General features: G+C 36.5%; 1 protein-coding gene across 2 annotated transcripts in view; it reads right to left on the reverse strand.

Annotated features, from left to right (window-relative positions):
• Window positions 1–25,869, reverse strand: part of jing (AE binding protein 2 jing) — a 179,137-nt gene that overhangs the window by 24,768 nt on the left and 128,500 nt on the right. For both annotated transcript variants that reach the window (XM_081751685.1, XM_081751686.1), the window contains exon 2: window positions 18,558–19,713. In XM_081751685.1, the coding sequence (XP_081607811.1) occupies window positions 18,558–19,713 (1,156 nt within the window). The remainder of the gene's footprint in view (window positions 1–18,557; window positions 19,714–25,869) is intronic.

Genomic DNA, 25,869 nt, shown 5'->3' on the forward strand with positions numbered 1-25,869 from the left:
AAATCAAGAAAGACTGATTACAGTAAAAAGCTAAAAGATATTACCGCCCGTTTTCAGCACCGCAGCTATATGAGGGGCATCTACTATCAAAAGCTGCATCCAGACCATTACTCGGTGTTTTCATGTAGGCATGCAGTTACCAAAATTATAAGAACACCTGAACTAAATAAAACTTATAACATCAATACGATGTTGGACTACTTTTAGACTGTTCACTGTTCGAAACGGAAGAAAAGCAGAGGCGGTATGTTTTATTACGATTTTGACTAGACATGCCAACTACCTTAATGTTGAAATACAATGAGAGACTGTTGCCTAGAAGCTTGCATTTCTCGATACACTCGATAAACGAGTCGCCTCGATACACTCCTTCTGTTTGGATTGGACCCATGGCTAATTTCTCTCAGCTGCAACTAGCACAATCAACACGGGTTCTTGCATAGCAGAAGGGGTTAACTTCTTTGTAGACATCTCATTTTAAAAACAAAACATAGAAAAAGATAACAAAAATGTCCGTGTTGGCAACTTAGAAATTATTTCTACGTAAGAAATAAAATCTTTGACGTGCAAAGCTATTCGTCAATTACTGCATATAAAAACAAATTTATTAAAGGTATATCAGTGTCCACTTTCCAGTGACAGTATGTCTTGATCACTGGAAAACCAGAGACGGTATGTCTTAGTTACTGAAAAAAACAGGCGGCATGGCACACCACCGCATACCGTCTCACTTCGACCACTAACTATATTTGTTAAGAAATTGAGGCATAACTCGTGCATTGTCTCCCGACGAATAATAAGCCATTCTCCAGGCAGTACAACACAACTGCGTAAGCGATGATGGGGGAGAAAATTGCGACGGACTCGCTGTTCTAAAACACTAGTCATTTAATATTATTAAAATCGGCGGATTAAGCGGGTCAGGGGTAGTGTTGAACATAGTTTATTTGCCACACTTAAACCAGGCTTGTTACCGAAAACTAAACGACTACTCATTGAACCATACCGCTCTCTTCCAAACATCAGTAGTCGATGTTTATGTTCTCCACAATCTTTTTCGCGCTACTGCATTGGCAACGGTGACGAGAGAGATTCTGAAATTGCAATCCGATCATGGATGAAGTTACGCAACTACGCCGGACTATGATTGTAGAAACAGGTAGTTTCAGATGATGATTGAATTCTGCGTGTGACAACCCTCTTCAATGTTCGGTGATCTCTTTCATTTTGACTTGGTGTCCGTTTGTTTGCAAAGAGTTCTGTATACCGTCACCACCTTGGACATTGCTGATCTCGATACACCGCAGTTCTGGATACACTTACTACAACTAACCAACCACTCGTTTCCAAACGTAACCTCTCTGAAAATTGGAGATATCTCTGAACTCTAGTATTTTATACATATGAATTGCCCTACACCACCTTCCGTTATGACTTATTATCACCAGCATAGGGTAGTCACAGTTCGCGAATGTATACTGTTACGAAGTTTGCGATGCATGGACGTTCCCACTATTCTCACATCATAAACTAGCTGAATGTCGGTTCTTCTCATTGAGAGAACAGGTTTATGGAAAGTACTTGAAAGATTTCACCCTTGGGTTATGCATTTCGATGAAAGTGTAATGATAAAAATTCAGGTCACTTCTCAACATGCCAGGGTGAAGTTGGGACTTAAGAAAACAGCATCTGGCATAACATTATTCATCTCAGCGACCTCGAAAACTATGGATTGGACACCAATATCGGTCGTTTTCAATTATTTTTACATGTCGTCCCCTTTCCCCACCACCATGCCGATGGGAGATGAATTTAGTCAAACAGTATTGGGGCTGTCACTTAAACTGTGACGGGCTACGTGAAAAAACATATTTTGGCATAAAGTTTTGCACTCCCTCTAGTCCTTTAGAATCTGCTCTTCGGGAAAGCAATACGATAATAACCTAAGTTAGATTATGATCCACTCATGTACCGAGAAGTCTAGTTTGGTCCAGTGATGCAGAATAAGTTAACTATCAAACGTTTTTACATTTAATATATATTAGCTGAAATGCTCGTTTTCTGCACGAGGAAAATAGGTTTATAGAAAATGTTTGAGCCCCTTAAATTACGATCTCTAATAAAAAGGACATGAAATCCCAGCTGGAGGTACTAACTATGTTCCAAAATTCAATTCAAACAACCTTTTCGCGCGATGCAATTACAAAGAACAAACACCGATTTCACTATGACGAACCAAACTATGAAAAATTTACCTCTTAAAACGGAAAATTTCAAAACTGTGGAACACGTGCCCCTTAGTGTTCATGAGGAGTTTATATACAGAGTTTAATCTTCCTATCTTGGCGGGTTCATGAGATCTGTATTTTTAAAAAAACAAATTTTGAACCTCACCTCTCTAACCGCTTAGAGTACGCTCTTATTTCGAAGTAATATGATAAAAACCCAGCTCAGGGTAAATGCTATGTTTCAAAATTAATTTCAAACTTTTCAACCGTTACCCCACGATGAGATCACAAACAACAGCCAACACAGCTTTTAATAGACAATAGAAAATCCCCTCTTGCCTTTCTTTTCGAATAAATTTTGACTCTCGCTTCCCTCTTAGAATACGCATTTTAATTTAAATAACATGATAAAGACTAGTTCGAGATAGATGATAACTATACCCAAAAATTAATCTCAAACTGTTCAGTTTTACCATAAGATCACAAACAAGATCCTTTTCATATTATATATATGAAAAGTTCACAATATAATATTCTGGATATACAAGTATGCAATATCATAGGTTTACTAAATTAACGACAAACAATGCAAGTATCAGACGCGACAAGTATTTATGCTACTCACGGTACCAGTCTAGTCCTGATATGGAACATCAATTCATTCATATGCATTAACTTCCGGTAGAATGCACACTCTTCGCTCCGATGATCATTAGTACTATACTAGTACATATATACAGTTCAAGTAATTTTATCAGCTGCTATATTTAAGTGATTTGAAATCATTTTTTCGGACTGCGAAGATCTGGACCATCCTAATAGGATAATTCTCCCTCGAAGTCTACATACTTCCATGTTAAAAAGTTTACGATAAATTATATGAATCTCAAATCCAACGCGAAGCTTTCTCTTGTATTACAGGGTTCCTACTGATCTGGAGAAATCTATTTCCTTGACCTTTGGCAGGAAGTTCCCTGATTTCCATGACAGGTGTCGGATTGACGTTGACATATAAATAAGGAATAAATATCGGTGAATATTTACATAAGACAAATAATGATCAATTGCTCATACGCATATTCCACTTACCACCCACAAAAATCTGAGCAACGTTCTATTCTGTGACGTTAATGGTTAGCTAGGCTGAACTTAATGTTAGAAAAAATACCGGGCGGCCCAAAAGTAGGTATACAGTCCCGTGCTGACCAGTTCATGCCATTTTATATAATTTACTTATTGTTATCCATACAAGCAGTGACTTACAGTTTCTTTATTATTTGTTTTTAATCTCTCTCCACTCATACCTTAAGCTTGGAACAAACAAAAGCAAATAAATTATCTTAATACACTGTCATACTTTGTAGGACTGTATACCTACTTTGGGGCCACCCTGCATATTTTATAAAATTTCCCTGATTTCCAGTCTTTCTCCCGGAGTTTTCCTGACCTGCACCATTTTCCCTGGCTTTCCTGACCAATAGGAACTGTATTAAAATCGTTAAACAGTTCGGTTCCATCTTTGAGTTCTAAAATTCTCACAACAGAACAGATTTCATTCATAATTCTTCACCATGTGAACAACTAAGCCGTATTAAATTCTGTAACAGAACTTGCACAAAATAATCTTTAAGATAACTTGTTACTTCAAGTACCGATGCCAAGCAGCTACTGGCAATGTTTTCTTGCTTCTGTACAGGTGTATCAATATTTTCTAGATCATTTCACTAATGTGTTCCAACAAATTTAATTTAGAATGTATCCTGCTCAATAACACAATCACACACAAAAAATACAAGTTCTGTGCAGCGTATCCCAGGATATGGATCGATGTATTTTGGTACACAGAATACAAATTTCGAAACCCCAGGACGACTGACCCGTGTCAATTTTGTTTTACTGGCGAAAAACGTATATGATGTCTTACGTACTAAAATTCCCTGGTTTCTCAAAAAACGGTCGATCGTCTTGGGATTTCGAAATTTGGATTTTGTGTACCAAAATACATCGATTATATACCCTGCAGTACGCTGCATAGAACTTTTAATTTGTGTGTGTGGCTATGTAACTTTCCGCACATACGAATGAACTTAAAATTTTGTTCAAAATAATAACTTTTCCTCTGTTTAAACAAAAAGAGAATATACATTTTTTTAATTTACAGCAGCTTAAAGCAGTTGTAAAAAAATCGGGAGTTGGATGTAGTCACAAACCAATGTAGAAAACTATTATTTAGGTAAGGATTCAATGAGCCCATAGGCAGACTGAGACTTTTGTTCTGACGGGTATAAGTTAACCATAATTACTACGGAACGCAGCTGGTGCAAAAGAAAGCAAATACTAACAGTGGCTTCCAGGGTCTGAATTACGTATAGAAAAATAAACTCCATCATAAGTTAATTGTTTAAAAAGAATTTATGGATGACTAATACACGTACATTTTATTTGGTATGTAGTAAGAACTTGAATTTGGTAGGAACTCAATTGACTTTAGATAAGCCACAATCATGGGGCAGTTCGGTTCCGTAAACTTGGTATACTTTGGCCCATTTTTTAATATTCAAAATTCCCATTCTAATATCTCCTAAGATCAAGGGATAATTTAATAACATTTCTCCTTGTTAAAATGCAATCCTTTGGCTTTCTTTTAAAAGCACTAAATAATCAGCGTGACCAAGAATGATGATTATAGTTCCAATTTTTTTTAAGCCATGCTAGATTTTTCATGGTTGGGGTAACTTCAGGCCACTTGTGAAAATGACTAACTAATACACGAAAAGTATTATTATAACACTGTATTTCAGAAACAGAAGAGAAGAACAGGATATTATAAACACATTGGTGAAATTATCAATGTTTTTACTCAATTTCAATCGAACGAGAAATATCGTTCAATGAAGATATTTGTATTCTACTTGGGTGAATACGAAACATCTATAAAAGAACTCTACAAATTTGTGAATATGTAACTTAAGATGCCTGTATTACAAACATAGGTGTGAAATCACTTTGCTCAATTTAGAGGCAAACAAAAATATCGTTCAATGAAAATCTCTTTAAGTGGATGAATACTTAACATTAAAAAAACACTATATTCTTCATTGCGGTAGAGTACTTTACCGGTACCATAGTGCTGTTTTAGATGAAAATTCTTGCAATCCAGGCACTGTATAATGTCCTCGTTTAGAAGCTAGTGGGGGGGGGGGTATAAACCATCCTTATTACACTGTACCACTTGCACACCATTTCATCTTTAATATTGGGCCATTTCTAACACTTAGAAAGTATGGGCCAATGTTGACCCAAAATTTGACCAATGTTACCCTACACAATTAAACGCTTAATAATTTGTGCGTAATTGAACGAACATTTAAGGCGTTAGCTTACTAATATTCGCTAATGAACATGTTTTTATATGTTACTTACTTGTGCATTGAAGATGTGTCACTTTAATGCAATGAACAAAATTTGTGGAACTTGAAAGATAATAAATGTTCACTTTCTAACAGTTGCTAGAATTTTGCTTCCTACGTTCTGGAAATAAATCACTAGGACCAATATTCATGTGTTCTCAATGTTGTAATACATCGATTCACAACTTTTCTTACTGGCAGAAAAAATAATAATAATGTACGAAAAAATCAAATCTTTTTTATTTTTCCTTTTGGGCCAAAGTATACCCAGTTTACGGTATTACAACATTTTAAACTTCAATGACTGCCTGTGTGCAAAGCCAAGCATAACGATATTAGGAGGCAATGTGGTCATTGTATAAACACACTATCTGGTCGGCGAGAATTCTTATAGCTCTAAAGAATTTTCATTTAATGTATACCAGCTGAAATGCCCGTTCTTCGCACGGGAAGAACGGGTTTATGGAAAATATTTGAATTTCGCTCCTCAGAATATGCATTTTAATGAAAGTATAATATAAATTCATAACACTCCGTTTTTGGCATAAATTTTGAACCCCTACCTCCCTCAGGATATTATTTAATCAAAATTATATAGAATTCTAGCTCGAGATAGATACTATATTTCAAAATTCATTTTAATACTAGGGAAAGTGAATTATTATTATGGATTTAGTTTTATTGACACTGGGACATATAAACTAATCTGCTTATCTGTAAGTCATCAAATGTGTCCCGAGCCTGATTGGAGAGCTACAGCGAGAGAGAGACAAAGGGCCTGCTGCTTTAAAAATTATCCACCACCAAGACTCGGTACTTATTATTTCAAATCTGCATCCTGTCGAATATGAATGGCTTACGCTATCACATTCACTACTCCACTCAGTGTAATTAAAAAAGAAGAGGTGGCTACAAAGCAATGAAGTCCTTGCTTACCTACTTTTATATGGGTATATCCGCACGTGATTTCTTTAAAAAGCCAACTTACATATGCTTGACAAACCAAGAGGAAACCTATTACATCGTCGTCTGCAGAAAATAAAAATTATACAAGAGAGAAAATTACCCCAACTAACGAAAGCAGCGTCACATCTATGTCTATCTAAAACTGCATATACACTTGTTTAACGGAATATGAGAATATAATTTGAAAGCAAGTGCTTTCTTATTAATGTGTATGCCAGAATGCCATTATGAATGTCTACAAGTACAGAAAGAAGCAATTACTTTTACAACTAAGTTGACATTTAATCCCCAATAATGACGGCAGAAAATATTAAAGCAATATAGTAGCATGTTGGTTCCAATGGTAAGGTTCTCCGTGAATCACTGATTTACTTGCACACTGAGATACTGCTTTGAAAAACAGCCACAGCCAATTCTTCAGTTTTCTCTATTTTAGAACTCTCCTACCTGGAAACACACAACTATCTAAAAGAAAAGCTAGTTTCGAAGAAAGAGTATCACTAATTTTAATAAAAGTAAAATTTACCAAAACCAATCTGTGATATAGTTGCAATAATATATCATTGCCTTCATCAGATATGTAATCTGATGCTAGAAAATTTTCCAAAGGCTTGAATGACCAGTATTCAGTAATATTATGAACGGATATAGTCATACTAATAAAATGACCACCACCCAAAGCCTGATAACAGATACATAATTACATATTTAAAAAATCATTTCATTAAGTTTTTCAAATCTTCAAAAATAACTTACACGGCGGATATCTTCTTCTATAAATGTAAGGAGAGAGCTCTAAACAATAGTGATACATTTTAACATGACTGTACATTCCTTGAGGAGAAACGAAACTGATCACAAACGTAGCTTAAAACGTTATTACTCTAGTATATAAACTGAATGACTTGCATGCAAGTAATAACGAGATCCAGACAATACCAATTTTCTTTTTATATCATTAAGATACTAATATTTTAAAATAAATCCATGTCTGATTCATTCCTTCCACAATGAAGTCTGTAATGTTGGATATCATACAAAACATATCTTAATATAGTTTATCTCAGATAACCTATTTGGATGTTTCAAAATACTGCGTATACTAATGTACAATACTGTACTGTAATGTACAATTTCATACCGGAATATTTGTTACTTACGAAATACGCTTTAACTAAATAATATTGATGAAATTCTCTTCCTGCTAAGTAGTATTCAGCTGACGTAGTCGATTTCATAATTTGGACATCCCATCACCATTCCCCGAAACACAATATCTTTAATTTTGGTTTTATTAGTATTACTTCGAAGGAATTCGATACTTTTATTTCAAAATTGTATACTGCCTAGTTCTACTTTCTTTATATATATATAACAAAAATAAAATAATGAGGAGGTAAGTTTCGTATTACTTCTGTATTATTTATATTTATTCATTTCATTCATTCCATAGGCAAAGCCTTGTTGTTGCAGTCGTTATTTCCTATCCTCAGCCATCATTTTATGCATTTCATACCACTTTCACTAATCATGTCACTTGAATAGGATATTCCTATTAATTATATATGTGACTGACAAAAAGAATCAACTAAGGCGGTTATAAAAGGCTGAATACCGATCATATACAAGTCTACTTACTTTTCCTCCTTTATTTACTAATGCAATTTAAGAAACTGCTTTTCCTTTACAAATCTGCGTTTCGTAACACTGACTTCATTTTCTGTAACAGTTATACAGTTTTGAAAAGAAAGAAAAAAAAGTCAAAGAAAGCAAGATCACTTAACAGAAGGGGGAAAAAATCCTGTCACACAGCGCTGTATTGGATTAACATAGTAGATGATGTGTACTTGCTTGGCAAAGTTCCAACGATAAATGGGAGTAATTAAAATTCCAGTGACTTCAATAATGGCTGCTTGCACAAGACATACAAATAAAATGAAAGTATACAAGGTTAGGTAAACTGAAACAGTATGACGATTTTTTTTAAACAAAGAAAAGGGAAATGAATCGTTTCTTTTGTAATAATACTCAAATCCTCATGAAAACTGAACTATTTCATACTCTCCTCCTCAAATTCTACTATTCACTTTTCTTACATCGTTTTATTATACTATCTTGTACTAACGCACAGCACCTTTTATATAGTAACCTTCAACGTGTCCACACTTCTTTTCTAACATTTATGCGCTAATTGAAATTTAAATAAGTGTCGTGTTTTGCTCTTTATTCCATTTTATTTTCTATTAGATAAGCAAAAGAGCTCTGTCGGATTTCCACATAGTGACACTGTATGCGTTCCTAGGGCTCTACGATATCCAGATAAGGACATAAAAAATCCATATCGACAAAATACAGAAAATTAATCAATCAGTAAAATTTTTTGATATTTGAAAATATCAATCAGTCGACCAATACAACAGATAAACATTCAAGTCACCTTTTCGGTTTGTAGAGGCCATGAAACATACTGACCAGTTGAAATCTCAACTTTTTTTCACGAGTACCATACTTTTCCCTTCTATTACTACTCGAAGGTAACAAGAATCCAGCAAGCTAACAAAAGTGATGAGGATTAGTAATTATATTTCTGGACATTGTGCAGCTATGGCCTCTCAAACTCATCACGTATGAAGAATGACATCCCTTGGCGATCACACCATCCAAGGAAGTGGGGAAGGAAGCAAGCAGCCTAGGAATCTTTATGTTAGGCAGAATCCCGGCACATTCTTGGTGTGAATGAGGAAAAACCTCTCAGGATGGCTGGCCCGAAAAAGGTTTTCACATCTTTCCGACCGAGTGTCCCCATTGGCTGTTCAACTACTGAATCACCGAGAAACTGAACTACTTGTTCTTGTGTAGCACGTAATTCAACAACGAACATGCAAATGGAACATCGAAATATCTTAATATTTGGCAATATTGAGGTACTGAAAATATCGATCAGTGAACCTTTTTCCTATACCGATCGATATATTGAAATATTGCATAGCCCTACACTCTTTCTTGTAGTAAAAAGGAAAGGATGGTAATATGATAGCATTTCCTCTCGTAGCCTGAAGGTTGTGGCCCCTATAGTTACAGTAAGATGAGCATCAATGAAAATAAGTCAAACACAGGAATCCCAAATAGTGTTATACGGCTCTCGAACAATTTAGGACTACTTCCCAATTTGTGGTCCCCGGAACCACGGAGGGCCGCGAAAGATTTTACGGGGTTTTCAGGACTCTTTTATTAAAGTATCTTATGTTGCTCACCCTGGGATATTTATAATGTACACTACTTAGGTTTCAACTAATTGAGAATATAATACAAAAAAGATAAAACAACGAATAGCAAAAATACCAAGTCTGAAAGATGTGTGCAAAATACATATCATCAAAAGCTTAAGAGTCTTCATCCCGGCGAAATTAAAATACCGCTAATTTTACAGTAATTATGTGATACCTTCAAATAGATAAAAGATGATTGAAATATGGAACAAGAGCGCCCTAGACAATATTATTTTGCGTGAGGTACCGTTATCACAAGTCACCTAGTGGCTTTCCGTTTTCAGCTGTTTAGAAACGCGAAAATAAATGCAGATTTTCAAAATGGCTCGAAATCGAAAGCAGATAAGTGAGTCGTGATAACGGTTTCTTATGTAAAATAATATTGTCTACGGAGCTCTTGTTCCACATTTCGATTATCTTTTAATTATTTGAAGATATCACATAATTACTGTAAAATTAGCGGTATTTTAATTTCGCCGGGATGAAGACTTAAGCTATGAATACGCAAGCAGTACATGTTTTATTTATTCATTTTGACTAATAAACTAGCCTAGCTATTCGGTTTACCAAACATTGTTAGGGTCAAGTCTAGGAGCCTTAGGTGGGCAGGTCATGTAGCGAGAATGGAAGTAAGTTGGAACGCTTTCAAAGTTTTGACTGGAAATCCAATCGGAAAACTTTCTTAGGAAGATCTACGCGCAGATGGGAGGACAATATTAAGTTGGGCCTCGCAGAAATAGGAATACAAAGTAGAAACTTGATCCAGCTGGCTAAGGACAAAAGTCAATGGAGAACTTTTCTGAACACGGCATTGAACCTCCAGGTTTCATAGGCCATAGAGGTAGCTAGTTAGCTACATATGTATGCCCTACTAAATGAAAACTGTCTTTTATAAGACAATAAAAATTGTCAATTCTGGACCGTTCACTTAAGTCTATTATTTTTTGCTATTTGAATAAAATGGGAAATGATCAGGCGCGTATACACACACAGAAATTAGCTGGCTATATCGGGGTAAGGTCTGATACAGTTGTTTAAGCTTCGTGACGAAGTAAGTTTGTTCGTCATTAATTCTAAATTTAACAAAATTTAAACGATTTCACATAAATCTTGTCTCTTGTTATTTAGAGGACATTTTTAACATCTTGAATAAGTTTACTGATGCCTTCAGGAAACTCAGTCACTGTGTTTTCTGTGCAAGACATGATAAAGGCAATAATCAGTTTTAAAACTGTGGTACAACCATTTGGAAGAAGGAAAATACAATTTCTTTTCCACGCACTGTTTTTACTGATTTCTGGGAACAATCTCAAGAGCTGCTAAAAGTATGAATGAATATTAGACAAAGCACGAGTGTGTGTAAGTACACAGCTTACTGTACACTGTTAGATGAGCCTCCGCAGCCGACATCCCATAGGTATACCAATGGTAACCGCACAACATCGTCGATTATGATTGGAATGGGCATGGTCCATCGTCACTGCACCGCCGAGCAACAGCACAACGTTGCATACTCCGGTGAATCATGATACTGCATCACAACGATGGCCGGGTCAGATCCGTCGTCTTCCATGGAAACAGCTCTTCGAGACGTGTAAAATAGGACAGGTCAATTGTGGCTCCATTATTATTTGAGGAACTTTCATATGGTCATCTATGTAGTGCATGTGGCCAATACCATTAAACCTCCTAGCTAACAGCAAGTCATTCGTGTTAATGTACAACTACTTATACAGGCCACACTTCCAGCTGGAAGGATATCTTTCTGCAGAACAACGCTTCTTGTTACAAGGCCAACGTTGTGCTGCAGAGGTTCGAAGAACATAGAGGTGAATTTCAAGTATTGCAATCACCTTAACTCACCCTACCTTAACCCCACTAAACACCTTAGAGATGTCATCAAATGTACGATCAAAGTACATCGCCCCCCCCCCCCTCCTAGGAATTTACAAGAATTAAGTGACGTGTGTGCAGATGTGGTGCACCATGCCTCCAACAACCCACCAAAGCATCATTGCTTTCATGCCAAACCATATTACTGCTCTCCTGCGTGCCAAAGCTGGGTATCATATATTAGGAAAGTGGTCATAATATTATAGCTGGCTAGTGTATGACAAGCGAATGAGAGTTTGTGCGTTATCTTATTATGCAATAACTACTGAAGCAATTAAAACTATAGTTGGCATGATTATCAATTCTAGGTCTGTCAAGGATATTATGATATTACACTGACAATTTTCGCCATGGGGACTGGTGGTACGAAGGAATGGCATTTAAAAATAATCGAAAATGACCGATATCAGTGTCCAGTTCTAGGAGTGACTTGAGATGAATAGTGACACTTCCACTGCTGTTAACATGAAAGTTGAGCTCCCATCGGTATGAAGGATGAGAAAGGATCAATATTACGGATTTCTGTCATTATACTTTCATTGAAGTGTACATTTAAAATCTAGTAGAACTTCTTTGAGTATCTGGTCTGTTTAACCTTTTTGTGTGCCAAGACACTTAAAAAGAAAAATCTTAAAATATAATTTTAAAAAAAGAGAAATAAACATATCAATTTTTGAATACTTACCTGCTACTAAGTTATTACACTAGCTCGTTTTTAAAGCAAACATATGCAAGTACACTACGTACACTTATACCAGAAATTTTGTATACGTACAAAAAATATATATATTTGTAGTAAAATATCGAGTTATTCGCTAAATTTAAAGCTAAAATTTGATGTTTTTAATTAAATCAAAAGGTGACAGTATTGTAGAGAAAACACTAGTAATCCAGATTCATAACTGAAAAAAATAAAATAAAAATAAGAACCATGTTCTTTATTGGATTAATGGGAGTGAAATATGTCCGATATTGTGAGAAAAAAAAAAAATCTTCACGTGGCTAGGTTATTGATCCAATAACGATATTATAATAATCACAGAACTACTCTACTGGAGTGTAGAGGAGGAAACACTCGACCTAAAATGTACAAACTTGATATTATCTATACACCGTGTCGCATTTTGAATATAGAAGGCACTACGCCACAATGTATGTCACAGCTGTTGAACAGCATAGGTCTAAGTGGAACATGGTTTATTATGTAATTACAGAGTTCAACTTTTCTTCTCAGCATTGTAGCTAAATGTGATGTTTACTTACAATTTAAAATTTCAGCTACACGTACTTTCACCACGGATGAAACCCACGATCACACGCATAGAACACATGCTAGATAACCACTCAGTACAGTGAAACCACTGAATATGTAACTCTCACTTGAATTCTTGTGATGAATTTCAAATGGAATAATCTGCATGACTTCCGGTCCACAACGCACAGAAAAGATACGACTAACATCAAGAAGAGGGAAATATCATGTCAGCGCTAACAGTAAGTTTTGTGGTTATCGATCTATCGATTTATATGAGATTCTCAAGATTTAATGCAAAAGCAAATTTGAGACATGGGGCCTGTGTTATAGTATACCACTGTGTGTCATCCGTTGTTGTCGGCTAAAAGCTGCGATAAATTTGAGGGGTTCGAGATCTAGGTTGTGCATGAACTGACACTGGTCACCAATCTGCATTATAATTGTCATGAGCACTCCGATCATACACCCGGTGAGTGGCAGAAAATTATTTAATACCCACCACATCCTTTGCATACCACGTATTCGTGATCTCTATCACTCGCTGGCTTGGGGATACAAGTTCCATCGTCTTGTTCACAGTATGTGTTAATGATTTAGCAGCTAAAGCACGGGATCGTAAAGTGAAGAACTGGAAGACATGAATGATGAAACTTAACGATTATTCATTTTGGTTCGGCTGGATTTGAAATAGCTACACCCGAAATTAGCTTACTCCAGAAGCATGGTTTCTTTTGCAAAGATCCACCTAGTTAGATGCATGGTAGTCGGGAGGCAGAATCTGGAAAAGTCTTCAAAATAAGGAGTTGGATCAACCCGAGAGAATAAAAGCAACCGATGGTCCTAAATCCTGATCATTTCTAAACAGCCGGTCACTTGATACGAGCGGAAGTTTCCCCCGTTCACCCCTCCCCCTCTACTAAAGCTAGAAAATGAGCGTTTCTAATAAGAGGCCATATCTCCAAAACGAATGAAGATATTAATGAATTACTTTTTCCCGTTTTATCTGTAAGGTGTGCTTTACGATTTTGTCTATTCATGCTTTGGATAAACCCAATGTTTTTTTGGAAAATTTAACAAATATTAAATACTGGCATATTTTGACCTTAATATTTTCTTTTTTTGCTCTCTATTACCACAGCGAATTGAGATATGGAAAGAACATCCCTAACTAAATTTGTAGAGTATTAAATTATCTTTCCAACGGTACCAATATTGTTAGGTTTACTTCCAGAAATAGCTTTAGAGCGAGGTAAGTTTGAAGGCAAGTGCGCTTTGATTCGAATGCCGACGCTCCGAATGGCATCACTGAATTTCAGTTCACACCAATCAATGAAGGTTTTGTTTCCGAGTTAAATACTGGAAAAGAATCAGCTTTTAAGAACAATTCTCATCCTTCTCCCCTGAGCTCTCCTGCACGGTCATGATCATTTCTAGATCTCTGGTCAATTGATTACGACCGCGCGTTAAGGATCACAAAATTTTGAGATAAGTAAAGATGTCTTTTATAGTATTAAAATCCATTTACAGTTGATATTCAGGATATTTCCGATTTTTCAACTATTTGTGTGCGACATTTCCACCGATCATTGAAAATAATTCCTTATTTCTTTAACTAAAATATTTATCTTACCATAATGAAAAAGCAGAATATATAAATAATGTAAGAACATACGTAAAAATGTCTTAAGTGAGATGGGCAAACACAACTTACAGGTGATATGCAAGGTTATTGATAACATCGTTGTACACCTAAAGGGTATTTCTAAAATCACGAATGGGCCTATATTCTCTCAATGGTCACTTTAAAAATGTTTTTGTAGAAACCTCAATAACTATATTTGTATGTAATTTATGAGATTATATCGAACTTGATTAAATACTTACTAATTACTGGAAACAAGCAGAACTATAATATTATTCTATATTATTATATCAAATCTGTGCAAAATATTTGCAAAATTACATATTTCTTTAGTCTCTTGATCCGCATTAGATGAATCTTTCCCATTACAGCTACAGGCTTTCATGCTGTACAGCTACTAAAGCCCACACACACTTGCATTTGTTTGTGCAGCACACATGTTTATATGTACAGGACTAACTCTGGTCAATTTTTAGGCATAGATTCCTGAGTGGTTCATTTTCCTAAGTGGGCACCAATTTTCCATTTGTAGTTTGCCAACCAAAAAATTCGGTTTGATGGAAGTCAATATTCGAGTCGCTGGCGTGTCGCAAAATGTATGAAGGTGTGTTTGCTTGATGTTTAGCACTAGAGCACCCTTCATCGGTGGATATTTTTTTGTGACCGACCAAATCAGCACAAACAACACTGTTCGAAGATTTTTGTGAATCGTTGTAGAGATTCACCACTAATTCTTCTGTACGTGCTATCGTCTCATCATCCACATTACCAGATTCTAATTTGCTTAACAAGTATGATTTTTAAAATATACATTCGATGCTTTCTTTCTTTTTTTTCAATTTCTGTGAACTGATTGGTGTGATTTGGCGGATATTTTTGTAAAATGAGTGATGAACTTTCTAAACACGGCGTGTTCACGAGTTGATTGTTTATTCGACCACTACAGTCCATGTTCTATTAAAGGAGGTACAAGATTTAGGTGAACAGCAATAACTTATTGACTGATTCGGAGAAGTATTGAAGGTCGAGATTGTCCTCTTCCTCAGCAGTGGAAAGGTTTTATTGATTTGCCTGAAAACAAATCTCACCTCGCAGCATTTCTTTCTTTAGAGCTGATTAGGTTCTGTAGACAAACATTGGAAGATGAACAGTTTGTTATCATATCAGTTGGATTTACAGACTTACTTCACGTGGAGTTATCACAGGGAGAAGACCTACCATTTCTGAAATCTAATCATGAATAGGCTAATACGAGGATAATACTTCACACATATCACGCTTCCAGCTGTGGTTGTTAGCAGCTGCTCATTGACTACAAAAACATCCATGTTCTTCGTCTCCTTATACATTTTTAAAACATTCAAGGCAGAAGAAATATGGATGTCTACTAGAACAGCAATAAAATTACAATGTATTCCCATCCACACAATTGTGAATGAGCTCAACGATGAAACATGCCATTCCTTGCCAGCATTCCATGTACTTACTGGAAGCGACACCACCAATCAGTTCCCAGGAATTGGCGAAAAGACTGCATGGAATGCATATTTTAAAAAATCATACTTCCTAAGTAACTAAGGATCTGGTAATGTGGATGATGAGAAAATAGTAGTGCAGAAGAATTTGTGGTGAATCTCTACACAGATTCACAAAAATTCTCTTCAATGCTGTCTGTACTGATATGGTCGGTTACAGAAACCTAGACCAACTTCCACAAACAAATGATCCTCTAGTGCTAAAAATCAAACGAGCACATATTCAAACACAGGGTCGGATTAAGGGAGGGGTTTAGGGGACTATAGCACCGGGGCTCCAGGTGGACAGGAACGTCTACTCTGATCAAAATCACAACTGGATATTAAAAAGAATCATGAAGATATACTCATCATCATAAAATAAAATATGACCAAAAGTATGAAACATATTTCCTTAACTTTCCCACTGTACTTTCACAGAAATATATTAGATGAAGTCAGCAGGGCCCACATATTTATTCTAACCCCGGGCCTCGAGATGGGTTAATCCAGTCCTGTTCAAACAGTACATTTGGTGGCACGCCAGCGATTCGAATATTGACTTCCTTCAACCCGAACTTTCTGGCTGGCAAACTACGAATGCAAAATTGGTGTCCACCGAGGAAAATGGACCACTCAGGAATCTATGCCTAAAAGTTAACCACAGTTGAAGTCCTGTACATGTAAACATATGTGCTACACAAACAAATGCAAGTGTGTGTGGGCTTTAGTAGCTGTACAGCATGAAAGCCTGTAGCTGTAATGGGAAAGATTCATCTAATGCGGATCAAAAGACTAAAGAAATATGTAATTTTGCAAATATTTTGCACAGATTTGATATAATAATATAGAATAATATTATAGTTCTGCTTGTTTCCAGTAATTAGTAAGTATTTAATCAAGTTCGATATAATCTCATAAATTACATACAAATATAGTTATTGAGGTTTCTACAAAAACATTTTTAAAGTGACCATTGACAGAATATAGGCTCATTCGTGATTTTAGAAATACCCTTTAGGTGTACAACGATGTTATCAATAACCCTGTATTTCACCTGTAAGTGATGTTTGCCCATCTCACTTAAGACATTTTTATATATGTTCTTACATTATTTATATTTTCTGCTTTTTCATTATGGTAAGATAAATATTTTAGTTAAAGAAATAAGGAATTACTTTCAACGATCGGTGGAAATGTCGCACACAAATAGAGTTGAAAAATCGGAAATATCCTGAATATCAACTGTAAATGGATTTTAATACTATAAAAGACATCTTTACTTATCTCAAAATTTTGTGATCCTTAACGCGCGGTCGTAATCAATTGACCAGATATCTAGAAATGATCATGATCGTGCAGGAGAGCTCAAGGGAGAAGGATGAGAATTGTTCTTAAATACTGGAAAAGAATCAGCTTTTAACTCGGAAACAAAACCTTCATTGACTGACGTGAACTGAAATTCAGTGATGCCATTCGGAGCGTCAGCATTCGAATCAAAGCGCACTTGCCTTGAAACTTACCTCGCTCTAAAGCTATTTCTGGAAGTAAACCTAACAATATTGGTACCGTTGGAAAGATAATTTAATACTCTACAAATTTAGTTAGAAATGTTCTTTCCATATTTCAATTCGCTGTGGACATAGAAAAAAAGTCAAAACATGCCAGTATTTAATGTTTATGTTAAATTTTCCAAAAAACCGTTTGGTCTATCCAAAGCATGAATAGACAAAATCGTAAAGCACACCTTACAGATAAAACGGGAAAAAGTAATTCATTAATATCTTCATTCGTTTTGGAGATATGGCCTCTTATTAGAAACGCTCATTTTCTAGCTTTAGTAGAGGGGGAGGGGTGAACGGGGGAAAATTCGGCTCGTATCAAGTGACCGGCGGTTTAGAAATGATCAGGATAGTGGACTTGATGATTTAGGACCATCGGTTGCTTTTACTCTCTCGGGTTGAACGAAATCTAATAATCACATGTTCTGCCTCCCAACTATGGGAAAATTACACTGTTAAAGATGATACCTGATTTCAATGTTTTAATAATTTGAAAATTGCATTTTAGAGAATATTGACGTGTCTTGTAATTCTATTATAAGCCCTAATTCCTTTTACAAGGCAAAATGACTTCACCATGAAAGCTGACCATTATTGTTACGACCAATTCACCCATATAATAAACATGTAATATTACTGTCACTAACATTCAGAACATGTGTTACAATTTTAACTATAATGTAAGTATTACAACTTTTCAAATATTTATAATCACATACTTTTAACTGTCTTTTCGGCTGCTTACGAAAATATAGGAAGGAAACTTAAAGCATTTTATAAAGAAGAGCAAATTGAGAAGATTCTGAGATTTAACTTACCTGAAGGTGTTCCAAAAGTTTACTACTGCAGTCGAATTCCACATCACAATTAGACCACTTACACACAACAACCGTCTCGGTATCCAAAGTCTTTTCGCTCTGTTGTGAAGTAGAACTGTGCTGCTGTTTTGCAGGGAACCGAATTGTTTGGGGTTCTGACAGAATTGGACACAATTCATCAGAAGGCAGTGGCGAAGCTGTTTCCTCCCTGTTACCGCATTCAATCGCACTCGACGCAAAACCCTCCTTCAGTTCCTGCGACGTTTGAGAGTCTTCCTTATGAACCTCATCCTTCAAGAGATCTCGCTCTCCAGTAAGGACTTTGCTGCTGGACAAACACGTATCATACGTTAACACACCATTTTTCTTTAATTCAGAATTGTCTTTCAATTTGGTACCTGAGATTAAGAAGTATTTATCTAGACATCCGCTTTCAGGCTTAGTTTCCGCTTTCACCAGTGGAAATTCCGATTTCGCACTTACTTTACTTTCCTTTTTTATACTAACGCTCTTTTGGCAGTTTAAAGGTTTTATTTGACTTTTAAAATATTCTGTAATTTTACCTTGTCCTTTCAAACTTTCTGAACTTTTATTGGTCCATTTAAGCTTGTCTGGTTTACGTTCTTGAAAGCACTGCTTTTGGTAATGTGGTTGATTTTGAAGTTGTTCGAACAGACTAGCAGATTTTCCCTGATAACTGTGTGCACTTTTGCCCTCCACTTTTAACTTTTTAGCGGCTACATTTTTGAATGCACTAGGATCCGCAACCCTTTTGCACGACGATACAGGGTGATTTACACTTTCTACAGCTGAGTCTACAGGTGTTTTGGCCGGCTTCTCATCATCCGAGCAAGCTGGCTCTACGTTTGCAACAGTATTACTATTCGTGGAGACATCGTAGGTGTTATCCGTTTCCTCTTTCCATCGTTTGTCGAGCCAAGGGTCCGGGGGTCGACCTTCCTTCGTATCGGTGGGTGCCGTCTCGCCGTCATGCCAACAAGAAGGTGGTGGTGTGCGGGAATCCTCACTCTCGGAACCGCTGGAGAGATCAGGGCTGCGGAACGTCGAAGGGCTGGAGTAAGGAGAGCCAGGGTCCGTGATATCGCTTGTGCCGCTCGAGGTGGAGCAGTCTGTCGAACTGAGCATAGCCACACCGCTGAAAAGAAACAATAAAATTTTATTAATTTACAGGAACACTCAACGTTACAAATATATATATATATAGAGAGAGAGAGAGAGTAACAGATATTATTTATTTAACTTTTTCGGCTTTCAATATTTGCATAAAGATTACTCCACTTTATGTTCGTCTGAAACGCTCTTTATTTCTTCTTATATGAACATGAAATAAAATTAAGGAAAATATTTGTGGACAGAGTAGTAATTCAAACCTTATTATTTCAGGATGCATCAAGGATATGGTTTACTTCAGTATGCTCTAGTATACCGGATGTATCAAGGCCATCTCCGTTGAATCAAGGTACGAAAAAAAAAAGACCTGTTGGATACAGGTGGTTTCCAATCTAAAATCTTGGATTTTTTTTAAAAATCATACCAGCCGTTTAGGCTCCACACAGATAAGGGGCCCTTCTATGTTAAATGAAAAAGCAACGTTGACAGTTCAGAAGTCTCCTTGGGCCCTCATCACCAAAAATACAACAAGGCTGGAAAATGCATTTGAGGTGCTCTAGGTTCCCTCACGCAACAACGTGTACGTTCACCATAGCCTTTTGCGTGTACGTTCACCATAGCCGTTCACCATAGCACCTTTTTGAAGCCGATAAAAAAATCTCCACCCTTAACTCTACTAAAACCGGAAGTGCTAGAAATCTACAATTTCCGGTTTCAGTACTGATTTACATAATAGAGAAAAAGCAGTCAACAGAGGTTTTTAGGAATTGATCTAAACGTTCTACAAGGTCCTCTCTTAATCTTCAATTCAATCCCTAGGAGGTAGTTGATCGTTATAAAGTAGAAACATAACAGATAGCGAGAAACTGTTTTCTGCAATCAATTAAGCGTCACAAGAATACGTTCCATTTCCTCTCTTTATTAAAACCAAAAGTGACCAAAAAAAAAAAAAAAAAATCAACCACTTTCGGTTTTTAACATTAAGTGCTAGAGTAGAACTGTAATACAAAGAGAAGCCGTTTCTTGCCATCGATTATGCGTCAATGCATTTCATTCCAACCTTAAATCTCTACTAAAACCGGAAATGGTTGAAATGCACTACGACTTCCAGTTTCAATAATGATCTAGAGACAGCAAAAACGTTAAGATATATCGAGAAACGGTTTTCGAATATATTTTCTTATATTTTCTATTCAAACAAGAAAAGAAACTCTTCCAGTTTTAATGTTGATTGTTATAGAGTGAAAACGGTAACACCAAGAAAAGGTTTTCTGTAATCAAAAACAAAGCGAAATATTTCAATTTAACGTCCCACAATTGTCTTTACGCTAATTGGGGCGGAGGATTAAGCAGGTGAATGATGAAATTGGTAGAATGGGAATATGCAAGGAAACGGGAGTACCCAGAAGAGGAAATCCACGATGTTCACCATCACGAACTTACCTGGTCGGAGATCGAAAAAGGGACCCCACGTACAAGAGGTAAGCGCTCTACCACTGAGCCATCGTGCCCCTTTTTCTGAATCAATCAAGCGTTCCAAGAATATTTTAGTTCCACTCTAATCTCTCTACTAAAACTGCCATTTCCAGTTTAAATAGAGAAAATATCACAATAGAAAGCAAACTCCTTCACATGGTATACACGTGATGCTGCTACTTATTCATTTAATATGGAGCCGAAACGGATGACGAGATTGGAAAAAATCAACCATTTTTGGTTGAAAACTTACCAATTTTCAACATGTTTCCTCTATTTTTATATTTTTACTCATAACGGAGTTGGTCTATGGCCCCGGATTTTTTTATACACCCAGTATATAATATACGACACGTATAAAGTAACTAACAGTGGATAATCGATATATTGACCCATATAAGATACACATACTGTTTAGTTTTGGCGTTTCTTTTTACTTATTCATTTTTACCTAAGATTAACTTTCGAAAGCTGTCCATCACTACTCACTGCACAAGAATTTAAAAGCTCAAACTTTTGAACTATATAGGCTATTTCATCAGCATTAAATTTTCCGTTAAATAGTTTTTTTTTCCTGAGTTGAAAAAAAAAAGTACATGTAGGATTTCAGGTAAAACAACGAAATTTTACTCGATAACTAATTTCATAGACAGAATTAAATCAAAGGTGAATCATCTTCATTCATTTGGAATTTTTGTTTGAAGCCAAATCACCATACAATTTCCTACGTATGGTTGCCAGATCATGGTCTTTAATAAGAGAGGCGGTGGCAAGATTTAAAACTAAACAAGCAAGCTTACAAGCTGGGAAACGGATCTAAATTCGTTATCAAAATGTAATGAAAGGCTCTAATTTCGGTACGCAAAAGTAAATCGTGAAACCATCACGACTGCTACTAAGTACTGTTTATAATCTCCCCCCCCCCTTTAAATTCATGATACGTATTTAGCAAAAAGTTCCATTTTGTAAGCTTAATTAAAGAAAACCTGAATTTCGTTAAAGCACATCGAGTAATACAAACAGAATGAACAAATTTGTCAAGACTCCACCCAAAGTAGATAAAAGTGTTTTACTATTTTCGTTACGCTCTGTGTAAACATAGTTTATCTGTTTTCTCCTCTGTGCAGTTTAAGCAGGAGAGATGATGGAAGCAATTAATTCAGACTTGAACGAAACTTACGTATATTTGAACAATATGTAGTTTACTAATTACCACGTGGGGGAGAACGGATCGATACTTCCCATACGACAATCCTCAAGGGCGTGCTAAGCAAGGCCAGCCATCCGTTGCCATAGCAACGTTAACAACACGTTCGAAGAGTAGAAGTAATCAGCAGACAAGCTACGGGAAGCATTACTGACCCCATTAGATAACGTTGATACTGTGATTCCGAAACGTTTCTGACAGATGCTACTCGCTGACACACGATGACTGCTTACGTATGATTCATTCCTCTTTGTCCACGAAGAGCTAAATCTAGTTTATCAAGAGAACAAAAGAGTGTACGCTTTTCCACGTGGATTAAAAACATGGCGTCAGTAGTTCGATACGATACAGAAGCTAACAACTATAACTAAAACTAGTTCTTAAAAATTTCTCACTCGTACTTACTTAGCGTCTCTATATACTAAAGATGATGAATAATTAGCGAAACCGAATGACTTGTGGAAGAACTAGTTGAATGAGAATGTGGAGGAAATGGGAGAATGCTGAAAAAATGCACGAATATGATAATGTCCACCACAAATTCTCGTGGTCTAACATGTAAGATCCAATAGAAATTTCTGGCACAAATTGTATGCAGTCTACTACTGAGTCACTATGATTCCTACTACAGTAACGATACTACGACACAAGAATTTATCACTACCCAATATTTATCATTACCTAATATTGGACATCCCTGTGACAAATGAGATTATTATCTAGTTCACTATCTTTTCCCTCGTAAGTATATATCAACTTCCATCGAGATCTACATATTGAAGAATTATTCACGTTTCAGCTGCACGAATTTTGCCGAAGAAGCTGACGTTCAAAAAGAAAAAGAAAAGGAGCAAAGTGCCAACATTAAAGTCTGTTTCAAATTGGGTAAGAGGACAACAGAGACATTTCAAATGATTACAAATGTCGGTATACGGTATTGAGTCATAAGAACGTGTTTAAGATTTCCTGATTGTCAGGAAAGCATTGAAGACGATTCACGAGTAGCAGTGACTGCGAACTGACAACAACGTTCCAACAGCTGCAGAGATGTTACGCTAGGATCCTTGTGCACTTGGAGGCTAGTTAAGAATCTCACTGGAATTCCGAAGTCCATTACTCATCTCAATTGTAACCCAAAATTTAGGCAGACGAAAGGTTTGTGCATCATATACTCAGCGACGATCAAAAATATTTCACACATGAAACAAGCAGCTGATGTGAATTCAAAATTCGTATCACGCATTGTAACAGGTGATGTAACTTTATGTACAAACAACTCAAAAAGCATTAGAACTCGGAATGGAAGGGTTGAAGCTCTCTAAAACCGCAGAAAAGTGCACATACACAACAGCCAAATCAAAACTCTGATCAACAGCCAAATCAAAACTCTGATCACTGTTTTCTACACTGTAAACGGGAAGTACTAAGTGAGTGTTTTATGACGTATGCTGGCCAGTATTCGCCGAGCTCGACCTGAATATCGGCAAGAAAGCTCATGATCTCTGTTGCACACAACAATGCACCCGTGTAAAAGCAGGATGGTACACTAGTCTGTGGCCAAAAAAGGGGCTAAGGAGATGATGACCCTTTATATTCTCCAGATTTGACTTCATGCGAGCTCTGCCTATCTTCGAAAGTTAAAGTGGTGAAGAAAGAAACATTTCGACACTATTCCAGAATCCAAATGTCTTTGGTCTCGATTTTGGAGCAATTCCAAAACAGGAATATCAAGACTGATTCAGCAAGTTGCATATATTGACTCGCGGGACGTCCACTTTAAACAGACGGTATACTAACCTACCAGTGCACGTCTTTTATTTCATTTTTCTCATTAGTCACCTTTCCAACTGAACAGATTATGTTTGTGGGCAATTCCTCTCGACAATGAGATCTCGGAAACCACAAACTATTACGAGTATAAATATGTTTTTCGCTGGTCGAATCTAAATTCTGTTGATTTGCCAGTTTTCATTCAAATTTTTAAAAAATGTTATTTCTTTTCAGTTCAACGTTCAATAGATTTTTTGAGCACATAACATTACCACTACGGCGTTGCTACGGTTAAAAAAAAAAAAAGAGTGAAAAACCTTTTTATTGATTATTTCTCCAGTTTGAAAGTGCCAATTTTGGCCATTCTTGGCTTAAGTATTTTTAGAAACTGATTCTGATTCTGTTTCTGATCAAGAAAAATATGCGGTTTCTAGAAAACATACTGTTTAGCATGAAAAGTCAATGCGATTCTGAACACTTCTGTAATCTCCCTACCTCTACCGTCGCTCATTTTTAACTTTTTGTTTCAGAAAAGCAGTATCAGGGGGACAAGATTTAAGCCGGAATACTGAACATCTTTACAGCTAAAACAAATTCCAACATCCTTCTTAGTTTAGGAGTTACATGCCTTGTATCAAAAGCGAGCGTCGGGGACGGAAAAGTAAATGTTACTAATGTCGTTTTGTCCACAAAACAAGGAAACATCAAACTTATTATTTCGTGGCCTATTATCTTTAGTTAACACTTGTTTTTGTGAAATCCCACATTTCAATAAAACAGTTATAACTCAAAATTCTTGCATCTAGGCCCTATATCAATTTCCTATCTTTGTGAGTCCTTCCGTCCTACATTTGTGTCTGTAAAGGGACATGCACAGATATCGAGACGAAGTGAAAAGGAAATGCGCTCTGTAGACATCGTAGGATCAGATACTTTAAAGTATGCTCCCCTACTAAGAAAAACAACCTCTCTCCTTCCTCCCCCACCAACGAGTGGACTTCAAGGAAGCATATATTCTTGAGTGACGTGTTGCTACATTGCAAGGTGAGGATAACTGAAAATGAAATGAAATGAAATTTTTGAGTTTTACGTCCCACGGTTATGCCGGTTAGGCTAAAGGAGACGGTGAAGATGAGAGATGAATGAAATGGTGGAATTAAGAAAGTGGGAGGAAACGGGAGAACCCAGCGAAAACCCACGCACACGGTGTTTGTCCACCACAAAGTTCACTTGGCGGGAGCAGGAGTGAGGATAACTGAATTTATCCTTATGTCATGTCCTCTACTACTATAAGTACAGCACTGCTAATAAGCCTTTTGAGTACTAGAAGAAAAATTACAACGCAATGATTTCTGATATATAAGCCCAAACTTCAAGAAAGCTCGATTCCCTGTGAAGGCCTCACCTCGGATACACATTCTCAATAGATTCTATTTCATATAGCCTTTGTGCTAGAAGGGACGTAATACTTCATCATTCAATGTTGACACAGTATCTGCTTCCCTCAATTTCTCAGATTTTAACCATGTCGCTACGAAGTTTTCAGTAAAGATCAACAGGTGCGGATATTTTTTTTAAAAAAAGGGGGGGGGATAACGGCTCCGAAGTCTCACACTCCAGGTAAGACGTTGCTCTTGAAAGCAGCAAATTTCGCCATTCGTAATGGATTCCTCATCACTACTACCAGATGCTCACACTGCTTGGCTTTTCTTGTTAGTGCTTGCAAAA

This window comes from Thermobia domestica, chromosome 3, assembly GCF_964235325.1.
Source record: "Thermobia domestica chromosome 3, izTheDome1.hap1.1, whole genome shotgun sequence".
NCBI classification, from domain to species: domain Eukaryota; kingdom Metazoa; phylum Arthropoda; class Insecta; order Zygentoma; family Lepismatidae; genus Thermobia; species Thermobia domestica.